General features: G+C 37.8%; 3 protein-coding genes across 6 annotated transcripts; 1 reads left to right on the forward strand and 2 right to left on the reverse strand.

Moving 5' to 3' along the window:
• Nucleotides 1-958: 958 nt before the first annotated feature.
• On the reverse strand, nucleotides 959-2,788 carry LOC143112020 (gamma-aminobutyric acid receptor-associated protein-like). Its single transcript, XM_076274267.1, has 4 exons — nucleotides 2,352-2,788; nucleotides 2,001-2,079; nucleotides 1,655-1,773; nucleotides 959-1,557 (listed from the first exon to the last, which is right to left on the reverse strand). The coding sequence occupies exons 1-4, from the start codon at nucleotides 2,439-2,441 to the stop codon at nucleotides 1,474-1,476; spliced, it is 372 nt and encodes a 123-aa protein (XP_076130382.1). The 5' UTR covers nucleotides 2,442-2,788; the 3' UTR covers nucleotides 959-1,473.
• A 969-nt stretch (nucleotides 2,789-3,757) lies between these two features.
• On the reverse strand, nucleotides 3,758-11,677 carry LOC143112915 (CTD nuclear envelope phosphatase 1A). 4 transcript variants are annotated; one of them, XM_076275335.1, is made up of 9 exons: nucleotides 10,775-11,677; nucleotides 9,225-9,291; nucleotides 9,010-9,128; nucleotides 7,699-7,770; nucleotides 7,008-7,124; nucleotides 6,747-6,858; nucleotides 6,511-6,585; nucleotides 4,968-5,052; nucleotides 3,760-4,642 (listed from the first exon to the last, which is right to left on the reverse strand). In XM_076275335.1, the coding sequence occupies exons 1-9, from the start codon at nucleotides 10,877-10,879 to the stop codon at nucleotides 4,582-4,584; spliced, it is 813 nt and encodes a 270-aa protein (XP_076131450.1). In that variant the 5' UTR covers nucleotides 10,880-11,677; the 3' UTR covers nucleotides 3,760-4,581. The 4 variants fall into 4 exon arrangements, 3 of the variants coding, with proteins under 3 accessions (XP_076131450.1, XP_076131453.1, XP_076131452.1); XR_012984810.1 differs by lacking the exons at nucleotides 4,968-5,052; nucleotides 6,511-6,585 and adding an exon at nucleotides 4,764-4,907 and having other exon boundaries at nucleotides 3,758-4,642; nucleotides 10,775-11,676; XM_076275338.1 differs by lacking the exon at nucleotides 6,511-6,585 and having other exon boundaries at nucleotides 10,775-10,885.
• An 89-nt stretch (nucleotides 11,678-11,766) lies between these two features.
• On the forward strand, nucleotides 11,767-17,790 carry LOC143112914 (PHD finger protein 23B-like). The gene is made up of 5 exons (XM_076275334.1): nucleotides 11,767-12,236; nucleotides 13,464-13,498; nucleotides 15,452-15,544; nucleotides 15,698-16,244; nucleotides 16,471-17,790. The coding sequence occupies exons 1-5, from the start codon at nucleotides 12,209-12,211 to the stop codon at nucleotides 16,671-16,673; spliced, it is 906 nt and encodes a 301-aa protein (XP_076131449.1). The 5' UTR covers nucleotides 11,767-12,208; the 3' UTR covers nucleotides 16,674-17,790.
• The last annotated feature ends 782 nt before the right edge of the window (nucleotides 17,791-18,572 follow it).

The following is an 18,572-nucleotide window of genomic DNA, read 5'->3' on the forward strand; positions in this document are numbered from 1 at the left end:
AGACACTGAAAAATATTTTTGGTGGATAAGATCGCTGATTTGGCTTCACAGTATTTTTTTTGAAATAGGTCTATGGGAGCTGCTCTTCGATAGGAACGCAACCACTTGGGGCGCTGGTTTTCACTTTCCCTCCCTATAGTTGAACCAGTATGAGAAACTACAAGTAGCCTACATTTTCCTCTTTTGATTAGTTTGACACGTTGCATTTCATCTTCTGTAAACACCTACCAGTTTTCTTGTTTATTATTGTTATGGTGCTAGTGGTTAGCTAACGCATTAATAAAAAGTACTTAGGCCTATATAACAGGCTTGCTAATATCAGAGCCCGTCTACGGATTGTACCGAATTTTGGATGCAGTTCCACCAGAGTTCCACTGGGGGCGATCGCCATGAGTGCAGAATGAATGGGAGTCAATGGAGCTAGACAGCTAAATTGGTCTCTTTCACCTGATTGTCGTTGACAAATCTCAGATTTGATTGCAGTTTGTATAACTTCAACATAGGTTATAGGTCAAAAGTTGAATGAACGAGTACTTATGTCCTTTTAATTTCTTACAGGTTGGGTCGATGTTGCACATAACACGCTAGCATTGTGCTAATGAATGACGTCATTGACACATTTGAAAGGCTTTTTAGAACAATTAAGTGACTTTAAAAAATATAATACTCAAGCAAGTGTATTTTCTTTGCCTCCCCTTTCGAATGCAATACTCAAATTACTTGAAAAAAATATATATCCCAAGAAAAGTGGATTTTGAGGGGTACAGCTCCATAGACCTCCATGCATTCTGCACTCGTGGACGAGCTCCCTCATTCTCTGCTAATATGTCAGTGTAGCTTAAGCCTAGGCCTGCTATTTGTAGTCAAATCATTACTTCCATTTTACAGTTTTTCATGGCACTAGGTCAATGTGTTTAAAATGAAGTAAAATCTTAATATGTCACAAATAAAACTCTCATTTGTTGGTCAAGTTTGTATTGGGCAAAAAATAACATCTATGTTTCACATTTGCTTGTAACATAAAACCACTATGTTAAAAACACCCAACATAATTAAAATAGGCAACAAATATTGTGGGTGCAAAGAAATGAACAAAAAAAGGCAAAAAAGAGTAATCTCATCATGAGAAGTCTCATGAACATTCCCCTTTAAAATCACATTTCTATTTAGGTTGCTGTGACAGCTACCTGTTTCTAGTATCCTGATTAATGTATGCATATCAAATTATTAATGTAGTGTATCAGAAGCTAACAGACAGGGTTACAGACAACAATGTGCAGGTGATTAATGCTGTATGAAATTAAAAATATCCATCTGAAGAACAAACATTGAAATAGCCTTCTTATGGTATAAACATGGATAAGAGGCACTGGCATAATATGTTTTAAAATAATTCCTTCTAATTTAAATATTCATTGTAAGTCTTTGATGTTCTCGTTTTTATTGGTATGGTAGTTGACAACATGGGCTGCGTTACATGCTTCTTGTCTGGTCTCCTCCATAGACACTTTCATCACTGTATGCAAAATAGAGAAAAAAGTCCTCTTCATGATGCTCCTGAAACACAAAGAAAAAGGATTACAGAAAAGGAAAGAAACACTGGTATGTTAACATCCATACTCTCTAGAGAGACAGAGAGAGAAAGAGATTCTACCTGATACAGCAACCCCATGGTTGCTGATGTTGGGGGAATGACATTGTTGACAAAGAAGAAAAGGGCATCCTCAGCCCTAAGGTGAATTCTTTTTCTGATCAGGAAGTAGAACTGTCCCACTTCAATTTAAAAAGAGAGACCATATAACATTGTTCAGATTCTTCAAAAAAAAGTATAGTAGCCTACTCCATTATATCCATTAACATTATTTTATGTTATGACTATACAGTTTTGGTTCCCATGAGGAGCTCATTCTATGTAAGTCAAGAGGTGCCGAAGGTATAATAGCACGCCTATACGATAAGGTAAGGCTAAGAAATGTGGACAATTAAATCAACACAATAACCTGTTAAGTCTGATGGTACAAGATACTTCTTTTTGTCAAGGTCCCCGATCCTGGCCTTAGGAGCTTTTTCCACAATCACCTGAAAATAGAAGACAAACAGAAGGCCCAAGCTGATGACAGAATCTATTAATTACGGTAAACCGGTTGATGTCCCATAACATAGCCAAACGACACACCCATGTTATAGCCTAACCAAATGATTATCCCAGGAGCTCGATGTCAGGACTTGAAATAGTAAAATGTTAGTATGGGCATAATAAATGAAAGTAACCTTGAATTGAACCTTCTTGAATTTCCCCATGGGGATCAATAAAGTATCTATCTATCTAACCTATAATACCCTATACTTACTGGCACTCTGTCTGGATACTTCTTCCTAATCTTTTCACCCTCTGATCGCCTCTTCTCAAAAGAGTGTTCTTCCTTGTAGACAAACTTCATTTTTGGACGGAACGGGAGACCTTTAGAAACGTGTAAGTTGTTAAATTTACGTTCACGGTTAGCTAACAAGGCTAATGTTTACTTGCGTGAGCTGGATTTGACGAAGGCGGAAGGGTTTCGAACAACACGGAAGAGGTGTTCTAGGTTAGCCTGTTACAAAAACCCCACTTTAGCGTAAGCGTAACAAAAATACCACTTTATTATGACGTTTGAAGAAAAGCCGCATTCAGTTATTGCATTTGCGTAAATAAATTTCAACCTAGTATTGTCCCTATGATCATTTAAGTAGATATATCCTCGAACAAGAGCCCAGTTTCACTGTAGTCCGTCCCGCCCCGTTATTTCCGCCAATCCAATTGGAACGCGTTTGTTGGCAGCTGTGTCCTAGAAACAAATGCACGTGCATACCCTAAAATTGCGTGTGGATGCGAACTTTACACAAGGGAATAAATAAACGAAATTTTTTACTGGAAGTAATTACAATTACTAGGTTATTATTCGGTAGTGTTTTCAGTGAATGTTCGCCCTTTGTGAACTGTTGCTTCATGGTTCAAATTTAGCTATCTGTTGCGAAATCACTCAGAAGATAACTCCTAGAGATAACTCTACTGCAAACCTTAGGCTATTGATCATGTCAGCAATATTCATATGGCCAGGGATGGATTACTGCATGGGCCTACCGGGCCCGGGGTCAGGGGGCCCTGAAGCCCAAGCCTTATGGAATCATTGCCTCAATATCAACAAATCAGGATGTAGGCTATGAATCTGATTGGATTTAGTATTGGCCATCCCCAAAATGCACCAGAATACAGGAAAACACATCACATATTAAGGGGGCCCTTAATACATCTGGGCCCAGGGGCCCGAAAGTTCATAATCCGTCCATGCATATGGCCATGATGATGTGATGTCAAGCCACCAAAATACGAGTCATTGAGATAGGTTAGAATGAGTGTAGGCTATCACTTATCAACAAACACCTGTAGCTGTCCATTCTGTGGGTTCATACAGGGAATTTCTAATCTCTGGTGTGCACTAAAAAAAAGTCTCTGGGTCTCTAAATGGGAAACGGAAGCTCGACCAAACCATATCAACATTATATGGCAACGGGTTGTCTGAATGACATATAGGTAGAAACAAGACAGGGTTGTGAATAGCATGGGTAGGGGTGACAACATAATAAACTCAATAAATATATTTTGCTGCATGCTCTTTGAGCATGTTTGCTTTTATTTTAATGGTTTTCTTACACACTCACCCATATGCATTTACTGCCTACTAGTCACAGTGGATAGGTAAGGTTAATAAAATATTTGAACTCAAAAATTGTATTATTTTATTTGTTTATTTTTTTGGTCGATTCCTGGGGAGAGAACAGAAATCTTTTACAACAGTAAAAATAGTCTTTAATTTTTTCCCCTTACAAATTATTCTTCTTAGATTCTGCCCAAGTGAGATCTCAATAAAAATCAATATCATAGGATAAATAGTTGATATTGCTAATAACTCATTCATTGAGATTTGAACCACAGCTCGTCACTATGGACAACAACAAAAAAAATCTATATTTTAAAAATACTTAATGGCTCATCACATTCCAGTGATGGGGACCAATGACATGACTTTACCTGAGCATGGTAGTCAGCAAGGCTGAGGACAGAAAGGGACCAGAGCTGGGTATGGTGTAAAACCTGGACTAGTACAGATCTGGGGTGAAATAAGTGCCCTGACAGTGACAGGGGAAAGACCATTTAGCCACAGTTGTTTCTTCTGTATTAAAAAGAAAGAAACTAAAACAAAAAAAATGCTGAAACACAAACACTCTCGCACAAATACTCAACATGCACACTCAGAATCCCAGGACTGTAAGGCAAAGTTTCCATTTTGGACAATAGAAAAAAAAATCATCATAGATGCAGGCCTCTCTGCCCCATTGGTAAGAGTCCATAAGAGTCTCTAAAATCGTTATCCTTCCCCATTCCTCAAACTCTTTGCACGCCACTTCCTCAGCAGAAGTGGTATGGAGACGAAGGGCTGACGGCTTCAGTAGTGGATGAAGGGCCTATGGGGCTAACGAACGGCAGCAAGAGGTGTTTTCACAAAACCGGCTCGGAAAGAAGGCAGGCCCCAGTGGACAGAATCACCACAGTCGATGCTGGTGTAAGTTTCGACTGAGGACGGATCGGACGTCCGACGTAAACCTGGAAGAAACGGCACAACCAAATTATTGGCAACATTTCTAATATAACTTCTTCAATAAGGGTATCATGAGTTCTGTGTAGCTTTAGTTTAGGAAGCAAAACTGAATTTTACAGGACTTACTAGAAGCTATAAAACATTCTTCAGATTTTACAATTGAGGTGCCTTGGATATGTATTCATGCCAGACCAAGATCAAACCCCAGACCAGTCATGATCAAACCAGACCAAGACCAAAACAGCCAAAACACCTTCAGCCTAGACAAGGCTGCAAGAGAAGAAAACTGACAGAAGAGTTTACACTTGAAAAGGATGTGATGTTACTTGCCTTAGTGCATCCAACATCGGCAACAAATTTAAAAGTGCAGTGTCGCTAGGATCACTGAACCACGACTTGATTGGTATTGCATTGTCTGCAAAAAGAAACAAGGTGCATTCAATATGGTGGTGAAATATTGGTTAGTCTCAAAAAAATTGAATATTGTGGAAAAGTTCACCCCCCCCTAATTTATTTCAAAAAGTAAATCTTTCATATATTCTAGATTCATTATATTTAAAGTGAAATATTTGTTTTAATCTTGATGATCACAGCTTACAGCTAATGAAAACCAAAAATGAGTATCTCAAAATATTAAAATAAAGGGATTATGATACAGAAATGTTGACCTTTTGAAAAGAAATTAACTAATCTGAAATAGTTCATTTATCCACTCAATACTGGTCGGGCTACTTTTGCACAAATTACTGCATCAATGTGGTGCAGTATGGAGGCAATCAGCTGTGGCACAGCTGAGATGTTATGGAAGCCGAGGTTGCTTAAATTGCGGCCAGTCGTCTCTATTGTTGGGTCTGCCCCTCATTTTCCTCTTGAAAATATCCCATAGATTTTCTATGGCGTTCAGGTCAGACAAGTTGTCTGGCCAATCAAGCACAGTAATACCATGGTAAGCAAACCAGTTACTAGCAGTTTTGGCCTTGTGGGTAGGTGCCAAGTACTGCTGGAAAAGGAAATCAGCATCTCCATAAAGCTTGTCAACAGGTGGAAGCACAAAGTTCTCTAAAATCTCCTGGTAGAAGGCTGCATTGACTCTGGATCTTGGATCACTGACTGTGGAAACATCAAACTGGACTTCAAGCAACTTGGATTCTGTGCCTCTCCACTTTTCCTTTAGACTTTTGGGACCTTGATTGGACCCTGATATCCTAATGAAATGCAAAATTTGTTTTTATGTGAAAAGAGGAATGGTCCAGTTCTGTCTCTCCTTCTTTCAGGTAAGTTCCACCAAGTTCTTGAATGGACTATGCTTGACAAAAAATGGCTTGAAATATTTCTCTATCTAATGAGTCTAAAATATATGAAAGATCCACTTTTTGAAATGAACTTTTCCACGATATTCTAATTTCTTAAGACCCCACCTGTAATAGTCGGCAGAAAGGTTCTGAAAGGTTACCGCCCCACGTTGGGGGAAGGCATGCTAACAGCACACAATGGGAGTCAATGGGCACAATCGCTAGCAGATACACTTTATACCTTTGTTTTAAATTCAGATGATGTTCAGTTTGTTTCTGAACACAATGGTTTAAAGGAATTGCGTTTACTTACCTAATTCACTCTCGATTTCCCAATCCAACGACAAATTTATCTGGAAGCTCATATTCGATGGTAGCTTCATTAGCTTGCTAACTAGCTAATTTTATATTGTTAGTGTAACATAACCAACTAGTACACATTAATTGTTAAAACTATTCCCACAGACGTTCTAGGGAATGTACATTCATGTGCGAATAAATTGAGATGTAACTTATGAGTATATTGTTGTGCCATTTATTGATGTTTATTTGATCTTTTTTGAGGTGTTTTCTGTACTCACACTGGTGTACCTCCATTAGATTATATTCAATCGAATCGAACACGATCCCCCATGGAGGCGTTTCAGCCATGGTAACTGGGGGCGGTAACCACCATTATGACTAGATGCCGACTGTATGCATCTCATTCAAAATAATTGAACTTTCAAATTGTAACACTCCCCCCTATTCTTGTGTCTTTGATAATCTGACAAAAGCCCTTTCATTTAAAGACACAAAATGTCCCAAAGACACTCACCTGGGTGGCTGCGATACGCTCCAGGAGAGTTATCCAGTATGACTATACTGGACAGGTCATTATGTACCACCGACAGGTCCTTAATATAGCTACCTAGATCCAACGTGCAGTGCTAAAAAAAGGTAGATGACAAAGTAAGTCACAAAGTTAAAACACTCAGCAGGGGTATATAATAGAGTGAGATAAAATGACAGATGTGTTTATTTTTTTACTTATGATATGATATTAGATCCGGGAGTGATACACCTATGGTGAGCATACCTGTCTGTAGTATCTGCGCCTCAGAATGTCCTTATTATTATCCAATTTATCGGCCACAGCTGAGCCGTAGATTTCCATACTAGCTGTGAACACCACCAACTCATACCATTGGCTTACCTGAGGGAACAGGATCACATACATGTAATCAACCCCCATTAGGAAGCTAAACCAAAACAATTGTCATGCCAGAGTAAATTGCACTACCAATCCAGAGCACAATCTACATAAGGGAATACTGATTTCTATAAATTATAAACACATATTTAACATATTCATTCAAGAGTCACTGTGCCCTACAGTACTGATTTTATCTTAACACTAAGATATTGATTAATCATCATTAACACATTAGTGCCCAATTACCATAAACTGCCACCATCCAAACTATCATTCATTCATTTAATTAATCACTCACTGTTTATTCAGGAAAGACTGACTGAGCATCAAGCTCAATTACAGCAATGCCCTAGAGTTCACATTCATAAAATAAAGATATAGCAACCACAACGACAGCAATAACTTGACTGACAAAAATGATAGGCCTGTGGTAAATAACACTGTATATTCTGTATAGCAAAGCACTTTTACATTTTAGTCACTTCTCAGTCAAGCCAGCTATTTGTCTCACTCCACAAATACCCAGCAACCAAATTTACATAGAAGCTAGAACATAAATACATTAAAAACTCACCACTTCTAAAAAGAAGTCCACGTGTGGTCGTTTATGGACAAAAAACCTTACTGGATGTTTGTCTATTACCACCTAAAGGCGGGGAAATGACAAGTAAAAAGGCAAATTTAGACAATTCAGAACATTTGTGTGAACACTTGCATTATTATGTGCCAGATTCTGTTATGTTATGCATGAACTTTTGGCATAATGCAAAGAACCATCTCCATCAGGTTGAAAATATGTTCTGGGCAGTTTGGGAACTGCTCATGTATGTGATCAGTCTGTTTAAAAACTTTTTCAAAATTAAATCTAAAATTGGTTAAAATCGAGGATCTACCAGTTCTTGGATTTACATGCTGCATAACACCAAACAACATGTGAACAGTAGACCTATCCATGGGTTTCATCAGATCCCTTCCACAGGTGTATTTATCAAGCACCATGCAGTCTGCATTCATAATCTAGGTGCTTGATTTTATACACCTGTGGAAAGGGACCTGATGAAACCCATGCATACATCATGTCAAAACAACACATTGTGGCATATATATATATATCTCTCAGTAAAACAAATATGGGTCAGTTTTGCATACACACAGCTATATTCTTACAATCTGTTTATGGTTCCAAATGGGTACTAATTCAAGAAATAAATGTAACTGACTCTGGCTGGCATAATAATAACAACAAGGGTGGAGGATGTTTATAATAATTTAACACCACCCTTGGCATTGCATTGGAAAGCACAGCCTTTGGTGTAACCGACTGTGGCCATGTGCCGTCTGTGGGCAGTGATAAACTAGGTACCTCTATACCAGTGGTTCAGTTCGGTCTCCTTGTTGAAACTGCTTCCCTCATATCTATCGCACATGGCCTCACGGTTTTAGTTAAATATGCACTTACTGCTGACCATTCCTATAAGTCTGTGCGCTCTTCTCATTTTTGAGCCATATTTGCTTTGACAGTGGGTAGAAACGGTGAGAATTTTAAATTGGAATCGCAAACTGACTCTTCAAAACATTCAACTCTCTCTTTAAGAATGGCCGAATGACACAAGTTTCATGTATTCTACTTGTTTTGTCATGTTGGCCACTTTGATGTTTACTAACAACTAACCATGCTTCCACTAAACATGCTACAAGATTTTTTGTTTGAAACAGTATAAAATTAACAATAAACAGCAAATACAACTTGTTGAATCAAGGGTACATATGATCTGTTTTGAGCTACAACATTAATGCAAAGCAATTTAAACAATATAACTGTGAATGTATGTAACAGTGGATTTGTTGATTCTAAAACTGCACAATGAATAAGAGCAGGCCAAACCTTAAGGATAAAGTCTGGTGGTGTGCCAGGTCGGACTGTAGGTCTCAAAACCCCATCATGGTGGGAGTGGATCAACGTCTCGTCCAGATCCAGCACCAGGATTTTACGTTTGACAGCATCTGAAGAAACAAGACCACAAACATCAATGGTGGCATATTCCAAGATAGCATTGGTATGCATAGAACATGTTTCACACTACAAAAACTGTTACTTACTCAGTCTATTCCTGGACACAGGTGAGAGAGGTAATATGTCATAGCGCACTGTTTGATACTGAATTATCTGTGTGAAATAAATGACACAAATAGCATAGGATGAGTAGAGGAATCAGTGATTGTAAAGGTTGTTCACCATTACAGAAGTCAAAGCTATTCATTAAATGATTGTTAAAATACCAAGTCAACCCATCAGCTAGCCTTTCTTTGCAATGTTTGAATCTTTCAAGCTTGGTTTTCCTCATGTGTGCATCTCAGAAGGATATGCCATGTTCAAAATGTGCCTGTCTGTATTTTAACGTCTGTTGACCCCATAAGTGTGAGCATTGTTCATATTACTAGTGTAAGATATCAGTGTCAAGTGCAGAATGAAGCACTGTGTGCAAAGAACATCCTTGCCCCCCACACCAGCCCTAACTGACACTATTTATAGCCCCTCCCACAGCTGTCAAAAGCTGTCAAACATGGAACTGTAGATCAGGGTGACTTCAGTATAGTCATAAGTCTTTTAAGGGCTTCTTCACACTTGCTGACATACACATCATTAAAAACACACCTGCATTATTTGGATATGACCACAAGCATGCTTTTCTTTGGGACATACAACAAATAACACATTCACATTTGTTAAAGAGCTGTAAACAATATCAACTTCACAATTTATAAGCTTACATGAAGTGTGAAACTTCAGCACACAAACACAAACTTTTTCAATCTATGTTGTGTTTTAACAACTTGGACTGACCCCACAAGAGATCAATTAGTAGGGATTACAGTGTTTACACTTGGCAGGACCACAAGACATTGCCCAAGTTCAAGTCGTCCTTACATAAATAACAATAATAATAATAATACAAAAAACATTTGAAGGTCATAATGGACTGTTTGTCTCAGTAGATCTTATGAAAACAGGTGTGCACAACATGGGATCATGAAACTCCGTTACTTATACATTAAAATGTCCACATATTAATTTAAAAAATAAGCCCTGATTGAGGTATCAGAAAAATTCACAGAAGTTTTGAATTTATTTAAAAAATAAGCTTATAATTTATTGTAGTATCAATAACAAAACTCTACATTATGAGTTTGTTTTCATTATCATTTTAATTAAAATGTAATTACAATTACATTTTAACTTACTCTTTCACTTTGAACCTGATATTATCAGGTCAAAAGTCTAGGGTTCAACTGTGTGAGGCTTTGGAGAGCATCATAAACATTTACATAACTGTTTCTCTTCATCATGTGACTCACAAATTACAGCTCCTCAAATGACGGCTGCGGTAGTAAATCGTATTTAAGAAAATTTTTTGGAGTTGATAAGAAGTGCATGGAGTAATTAACTACACATCTTACTTTGAAGGAAAGGGCTGATGTAGTAATAAAGGCCTATTTATTGGCATAAAGTCATTCTCATGTCTTCCCTGTTAGATTAAAAAAAAGTCAATTAAAAGCCAATTAGTTATGATAAACTAGGCAAAAGGTGGGCTAAACATCATAATTTTAACAGGTGTGATTGCAACAGTAACAAAGCAACGGATACTAACCGTTCTTAAGTGCTTCCTGAGTATGTACAAAATGAAACCCCATATTCTGGACGCCACTCCAAGAAAAGTCCTAATCCCGAGTAAACACTGACGAGTTTTCAGCATGTTGATACGTCAAGATCGATGCGGCAACCTCCAAGTGTATAATCCAAAATTGGTCCACAAACTTGGTAGTCCAGGTCCAAACGACTTTGATAAAGCTGAGAGTCCAGCTTCAGCTAGCTACAGTAGTAGCCAGCTAAAAGCTAGCCACTTCCCTCCAGAATCCGCTGCTTGTACGTCGACTCTTTATATTAACAGTTATAACCCAGTTATTGGGTCGACCTGTTTTCACCTTGAAGAACTCGCTCTACAACAACTAACGTTACACCTAACACAAAATAAAAGCCCCGACTAAACGGGCAAAAAGCTATGAGTTGGTTTTGTCAAGAAGACATACTTGGCGTTCACGGATAACCTGTAGCAAGGCTGTCTTGTGGAGTTTGGAGTAAAGGTTTCGGACAATAACTAGCCAAGTTGCTGCTTCAATTGAAACCTGTACTAAGCATTGGCAAGTGCACTTGGTATTGTACCCTTGAACATCTGATTATTTGAGACCATTTTAAAAAACCACACAGAAAGTCACAGTGGACGCCGTCAAAATAGCTTCCAAGCCGGAACCGTAATGAGGGCCGCCATCGGTATAATAGTCGTCACTTCCGTGAAAGTCCCAGAGCTACATGGTCTCGTCCTCGCGGTAGTTGATGAGAAACAAATATAAACACTATTGGGGGGATTAATTCTCTGGGGGAATACAAAGTAAGAATTCCAACTATGTTGTCTGAAAAAAAGTAGGTTAGTCATCTGTCGAACACTTCCATGGAAGCTATCATAAATGTGGAGAAAACTAAATAAATGCTGCATTTCACATATTTTTTCACGTTAAGATTGTATGCAGCATGGGTTTTACCATAGGGTTTTACATAATTTATTGATAAATAAATATCCTGTCTGCCTGTTCACGCACGTGGTCGCGGGCAACTACACAAAATGTGACGTCAGCAGGATTTCCACACCAGATTGTCTCGTCGCGCGCAGTCTGAAGTGTTGCTACTAGTGCTAGATGGTTAGCCAGGTTCCCAAGTATTGGTGAAACGTTACGAGGATAAGGACTTCTGTTCTGCAGTGTATTTAATGTAACCGTGCCTGTTGTTTTGGTCATAAAGACCTCGAAGGATGTTATCATTAGTGCGGTGGATGGGAAAGCAGGGTAGTAAAATAGCAGACGTTAACGTTAACGAAGCTATATTAGTTGGCTAACTTTATTCTGGCGGGTGGTTTGCATTGGAAACGTTTTTAACGTTAGATCATTTCACCTCGTTTGGTTGGGACGAGATTTTGTTCAAAGCAACGGGACTTTTTGGACATTTTGACGGTTTGCAGATCCTGAACATCATGCATGGGGTAATGGCTGGCCATCAAGGTAACGTTAACGTTGAACATGAAAGATGATTCTTTGCTTTTCGCTGTTGTTTGATTATTTGTCAAATAATTGCATTGTCCGAACTATTAACGTCCGAACTATAACTTATTTTACGAAAGCTAAAAAGGGATCTTATCATTTGCTTAAGTCTGCTGTTAAGTGTGGTTAACCTAACGTTCACGTTGCCTCAGTGGCTGGCTAATTTTACGTTAGCCGGCTAGCTTTAACGTTAACGTTATTTCTATGCTAAATAGAAGTAACGTAACGTTTACCATAACGTGTCGTTGTGCAAATGGGTACATTTATGATGATTTTCAAACTTATTAGACTAACTTTATGCTTTATAATTGGTCATACCACAAGTAACGTTATTCATCCAATGGAACACTTCAGTTTCACCGATGGCTGTTGCTAGCTTGATATCATTGATAGCTAACATCAATGCTAAGTGAAATGTAGCACTAGTGTAAACTTTAACTGTTTCTCTATCACACGACGGTGATTAACGTCAACGTTAATCTTAAGTTGATTGTTATCAAAGTCTCTTGGGGTCTTCGTTGTCCCAACTAACGTTAGGAGTGGACCAAGGAAGTTGTAACGCAGTAACGCTAGCAGCTAACGTTAACGTGCGTAACGTTATACGTTGGCTCACGGCAACACCCATTTAGCTGCTAAATTAATGTTATAACCTAACGTGAAGTAAACGTTAGAACTCAAATATGTAACAGTGATGCAGAAACAACTTTAACTAACGTGAACATTAACTTACTCGAGTAAATGGTTAATGTTAGTGTTAACGGTGTTTCACTTATGTAATGCTCAAAGGCTTAACATTGCTAGTAAATTGTAGAATTCTAAGCATGGTATCCTCCAACTTCTCAACTATTTGATTTGCTAGATTCTAACGTTAAATGCTGAGATTTCTAACTCGAGACACCAGGTCAGATTTTGTAGAGTAGCATTACTGCAATTTCTTTACATTCTCTCTTTGATAAACGTTACATTGCTTAGCTTATGAGCTGAGCTTAACCGTACCATTTTCTGACCTTACCAAACCCCTCATTCGTATCCAGCCTAATATGTAGCTTTTGAAGATCGAGGCTAGGCTAACACTAACAAAGCATACTAGTGTTTTTTTAGTTTTTCGGAGATCCCCGTGATGACGTGGGCGTGACTGACAGAGGATGATCGCTTTTTTGTAAAACGATTTTGTTTTCTCTTCTTTAGGTGCGGGTCGGAAATGCAAATCAGAGTCTTTTGTGGTGAGTTGCCTGTGTGGTGTTCATAGAAGACTCATTGTCAAGCAACACATATATTGTACACATCTAATCCATTATGTTGTCTCCATCTTACAGCGGTGGACAGTAACTAAGTTCATTTACTTGATTACTGTACTTAAGTATGCTTTTTTAGTATCTGTAACTTGTGACTTTTACTCCACTAAGTTTGAAAGACAAATACTATACTTTTGACTCCACTACATTTGAAATATGAGCATGAAGTACTTATCACTTTTAACCACATTTGATTCTGTGTGTGATAATGTGATATAGTATACCATGTTGAAGTTCATTTTTTCAATAGTTCAATTTGAACTTGGCAGAATTGGCTGTGGTCATGATGGTGACAACATATTCTTTATCAGAACATCCTCCATGTACATGGGCAGACTGGCCATCTGGCATACCGGGCATTTTCCCGGTGGGCCGACGCACCTTTTGGGCCGATAGAACAGGCTACAGTATATCAGCGGCCCATTGGTTACTTTTCTATATTGACACTCGGAAATGTAGCCTATTGAATAATTTGAAATGATACTTTGAATTCAAGCAAAAACTCTTCTTTAATAATTGCTTGTATAGCCTACTTGAATATGGAGATCATGTGCTCTATGGCTATCTCTCATCGGTCAGAGTGATAGCCAATGAGGCCTACATCACTTTCAGTGCTCCATGACAGTTGAAAATTAGGGCTGTCAATCGATTAAAAAAATGTATCTAATTAATTACATATTCTGTGATTAATTAATCTAAATTAATCACATATATTATTTTTGCTGTGAAAGTATTTTAAATATTTAAATTCAAATGAATCATTGAAAATTCAGCATTGACATTAAAGTTCAAAAACTCTTTTATTATTATTTTCACTGTTCAAATAATGGCCATAATAATCTATGATATGACCTAATATGCTGAGGAAATAAATTCAACAGTGCTTCGGGAAGAAGTTTTTTTTTTGCACATACAGGCATTTCAGGCCACAGATATAACCTAGGGGACACAATGAAAATAAATTAACACTCCCCTCAATGTCAACACTTATTTATTTGCATTGATGTGCAACTATAGAGTTGATGAACTCCGGTGATATGCAAATTCCTTGCTGCAGACATTGCAGAGGACTTTATTTTCAACACCATCAGGCCATTTTTTAAAAGTAAATGTTCTAATCAATGATCCAGGCAGCACGTTTTCTTCTCTCTCCTTCATTTTACAGTCTAATTTTTACTGACTAGAACGGCTCGGGGTCAAAGGTCATACGGAATCGATTAATCTGCACTAATTTTTTTAGTCAGTTATTTTTTCTCAAATTAATTAATCGAAATTAATCAGTTATTTTGACAGCCCTATTGAAAATATATGCATATTTAAGGGCAATGCAAGGATTTTGTATTTAATTAGGTGTGCCCGACCAATTTGAGGGCCGCTTGGGCCAAATATGCCAGGGCCGATTTTTGATCCCAGTCCGCCCCTATCCATGTAGCCTGGGAGAACCCAGACAAACCTGTTAGCAATTGGAGATTTGAGAAGTTGTCAATTTGTCAAATTGTGAAATTGGAATGAAATTAGACCATCACCTGACATTGACCACATAGATCTTTAGCCTACATCAGAATCAGCTTTATTGGCCAGGTTTGCGTAAACAAACAAGGAATTTGACTCCGGTTAATCTTTGGTCTCAAAGTACAACACTCACTTAACATATAAGATTAAAAGAATAAAACTCATTAAATGATGAATAAATGACTCATAATTGAGTTATCTGGTTTTTTATTCGGCGCTGGAAATGTTTTAGATTTGTGAACAGAGAATGAATAATATGCCGAATCAGATGGCAATGTACCATATTACAGTTACATTTTGTTGCAGTTGTATGATGTGACAACTGATGGGGACAAAAAGGAATTAATTAGAAACTGTTTTCCTGATCAGAATCCAGAGAGAAGGAAAAGGACTGTTGAAGACTTCAACAAATTCTGCAGTTTTGTCCTTGCCTACTCTGGATATATGCCCTCATCTAAAGAAGTGAGTTGTGAGGCATAAAATTGCATTGTGAGAAGTTTTAAAGGATGGCAGTAATCTGCTGTAGCAATTATTTATTTGGTGTTTTAATATGTTTTTTGAGTTAAGCAATGTTCAATGATGTTTTTTATTTTATTTGTATTATTATTATTTTAGGAAAGTGTATGGGCTTCAAACTCAAAATCTGCCAGCGCAAATCTCCCAGGAGAGAAGGACCATACAGATGTGCACACAATCCACACATTCATTCAGAAGTCTCAAAGTAACGGGGACATGAACAGCTTCCATCTTCAGCACTCTGAAGGCGCCTCAGCAAAAAAGATGCACCTGGATGACTCTCGGCTTTTGGACTGCCCTCGTGTAGATACTGAACATAAGGGGGACTGGAAACCGATTTCACCTGGGATTGTAAGCAACAATGAAGGGCACGATTCTTGTGTTTTGTTAGAAAAAAGGGCGCGCATCAAGCACAGCAAGAAGCATAAAGGGGCCAAAGCAAGTCCAAAGAAGATCAATGGTTCAGTCAAAGTTGAAGGAGACTCCTTTCAAATGGGTAATGTGTCTATGTCACGTGACACACGGGAGCAAGACTGTGTTGGATCCATTGGAATAATGCTCAAGGATGAGCATCAAAGGGAAGCAGATTTGAGTTCCAGTGAGGGTGAAACGTGGATTGCAGATGAAGACATCATGGTGGAGTCAGGTAAGTGTCTGCATCTGCAAAGTGGCCATTAAGGAATGAAACCTGTTAAGAATAATGGCATTACTGCCAGAAGTAATTCATGTTCTGCATGCACAGACGAGTAACTGTGCTGATGTGCCCTATTAAATATTGTGACAAAGCAAACTTAAAAACTGAGAATTGATGTGTGTGCGTGCATTTTGTGGAATTACATAGCTAAACTATCTGATTTATTTATTTATCACAGGTGATGACTCGTGGGACTTGATTACCTGTTACTGTGGAAAGCCCTTTGCTGGTAGGCCTATGATTGAGTGTAACCAATGTGGTGTGTGGGTGCACCTGTCATGTGCCAAAATTAAAAAATCCAATGTACCTGACATATTCTACTGTCACAAGTGCAGGAACTGCCCACTTGATAGGAAATCCATGCCCAGGAAGGATCACTGAAGACTTGGGTCACTGCTGCAGACTATGTTATCTTTCATTTGATGTATACAGTTCCTCAGCAGGAGAAACTAACAGTAACAAGTTCCTTGTTTTAATGTTATTTTTAAAGATCGGACACAGTCCTGACCTAGAGACATGGGAAGTTGGTAGGCATAAGCATATGTTTTGGTTATCATTTTGGGCACCATACAAAGAAGGGGATGCTGATAAAATGCCGGAGCATTTTCTTTTTGCAGTTAGCCAAAGTTGTATTATTAAATTGCTCTGTATTTCCAGAATAATTTGGATTTACTTGCAACAGTGGTGAGTCCCACTCTGCAAAGTTAAGTAAATTTCTCTATTCAGTAAAGCCTGCCATCTACATGAATCCAGTGATCTCTCAATACTGCCCTTTTTGCAGTCAGATTTTCTATTCAGATATTCTTTACTTATTTATTTATTTTTCTAAATGAATTGTATGGTGTTTACCTTTGTGGTTCACTATACTGCATTATGGAATGTACTTTGAGTCATACCTGTACTAAGGCCCTATGGAGCTATCTGTTTTTATTGTAACTGAAATGATGCAGACCTGACTAAAAGTCAGGTGTTGTGCTGGATGGATATACTGAATATTTTGGTATGACTTGGGAATGGCAATTTTGTTGATTGATTAGAAAGAGCAATTGGTTGGTTCTATGAATTAATATGTTTATTCATTTTTTTTACTACTAGTACTAAAAAAGTACTAGTAGTACTATCTAGTACTAAAGAATATTTGTTCCCCTTTTGAAATGTATACAATGGCTTTGACTCCAATTTCAGTGTGAGAAGTCTGTAAATATACCCTAGTGGATGGTGATAGTTGTGTGGTTCTCAGTATAGCCATGCCAAAGTGAATAAAAGGTTTACAGCTGTAAAAATGTTTCCCCTTGAAGATTTCTTTGAAATTTAGAGTGTGCCCTTTCTCTATTTACGCAGACTTTATTAAAGGGAATTGCCAACAGTTCGTAGCGTTGTGACGTGATGCACAGGGATTACCCAAAGGCAGAAACCTCAATAAACAACTGCCTAAACATATTTTCACACATTTTTGGTGTTGTCAAGTTTAACAATAGGTCACAGGTGCTGTCACGTTCCTTTTATTAGCATTATAAACCCTTAAAGTCTCTCCACGGATATCCGTGAAGTCTTTTGAGGGTTCAGGGCTCAGCCTTTGTTGCTGCTGGTTAGTCAGAGTGCTTTGAGAGACCTCTAGTGGTCATCCAACATATTCATCAGAATGTTTCAGAGAAATATCTGAAAAATGTAAAGAAACATCTGATTACATCTCAGAGTTTCAAAGAGATTTATTCATCACATATTTATATTAGTATATAACAAGCAGTGAAAAGTAAGTCTGGTTAGCTTCATGACCGTAAAGTAGAAATAATGAAGTAAACAGATAAGATTAAAAGCAGAAGGTAATAATAAATTATTAAAAATAATAGAATAAAGTTCTATTATTTCTATTCATGGAACTATTAAAGTTCTATTCATGGAATTAAAGTAAAGTACCATGAATAATAATGATAATAAATAAATAAATAAATTATAATAATGTTATTAAAATGGGATGGAGTCCATGGTATTCATAAGAGTTGGCATGTCCATGTTGAAGAGTCTAATGGCCTGAGGGAAATAGCTTTTCCTTAGTCTCAGTTTTGGACATTTAATATATTTCTACACTCTAAAGTCATTGCTTTCCTCTAAGGACAGTAAGTAATGCTTAAGTTACTACTTTGCGACAGATATGTTTGCATCACATATCCTGCTTGCAGCAATTTGTGAGAGTCCATATTATGTGGTTATTTTTGCATATGACTTCTCAAATCATACTTTTAAGTTACATTTGTTTGTTCATAGTTCCTTGTTAGACTG

This window comes from Alosa pseudoharengus, unplaced genomic scaffold (assembly GCF_046254945.1).
Source record: "Alosa pseudoharengus isolate Yale_2024_CS ecotype anadromous, Long Island Sound unplaced genomic scaffold, YU_APseudo_1.1 YU_APseudo_1.1_scf_8, whole genome shotgun sequence".
NCBI lineage: Eukaryota > Metazoa > Chordata > Actinopteri > Clupeiformes > Clupeidae > Alosa > Alosa pseudoharengus.

Bases quoted from the DNA above. Each gene is read 5' to 3' on its own strand.
- LOC143112915 (XM_076275335.1), bottom strand. From the start codon at position 10,879: ATGCTGAAAACTCGTCAGTGTTTACTCGGGATTAGGACTTTTCTTGGA. The intron at 6,859-7,007 runs GTATGCTCACCA...ACCTTTTTTTAG, and splicing joins GGCGCAGATACTACAGACAG to CACTGCACGTTGGATCTAGG. The intron at 4,643-4,967 runs GCAAGTAACATC...CGTTTCTTCCAG, and splicing joins CCGATGTTGGATGCACTAAG to GTTTACGTCGGACGTCCGAT.
- LOC143112020 (XM_076274267.1), bottom strand. From the start codon at position 2,441: ATGAAGTTTGTCTACAAGGAAGAACACTCTTTTGAGAAGAGGCGATCA. The intron at 2,080-2,351 runs GTAAGTATAGGG...TTCTATTTTCAG, and splicing joins AGTATCCAGACAGAGTGCCA to GTGATTGTGGAAAAAGCTCC. The intron at 1,558-1,654 runs GTAGAATCTCTT...TTTGTGTTTCAG, and splicing joins CCATGGGGTTGCTGTATCAG to GAGCATCATGAAGAGGACTT.
- LOC143112914 (XM_076275334.1), top strand. From the start codon at position 12,209: ATGCATGGGGTAATGGCTGGCCATCAAG. The intron at 15,545-15,697 runs GTGAGTTGTGAG...TTATTATTTTAG, and splicing joins ATATGCCCTCATCTAAAGAA to GAAAGTGTATGGGCTTCAAA. The intron at 16,245-16,470 runs GTAAGTGTCTGC...TATTTATCACAG, and splicing joins AGACATCATGGTGGAGTCAG to GTGATGACTCGTGGGACTTG.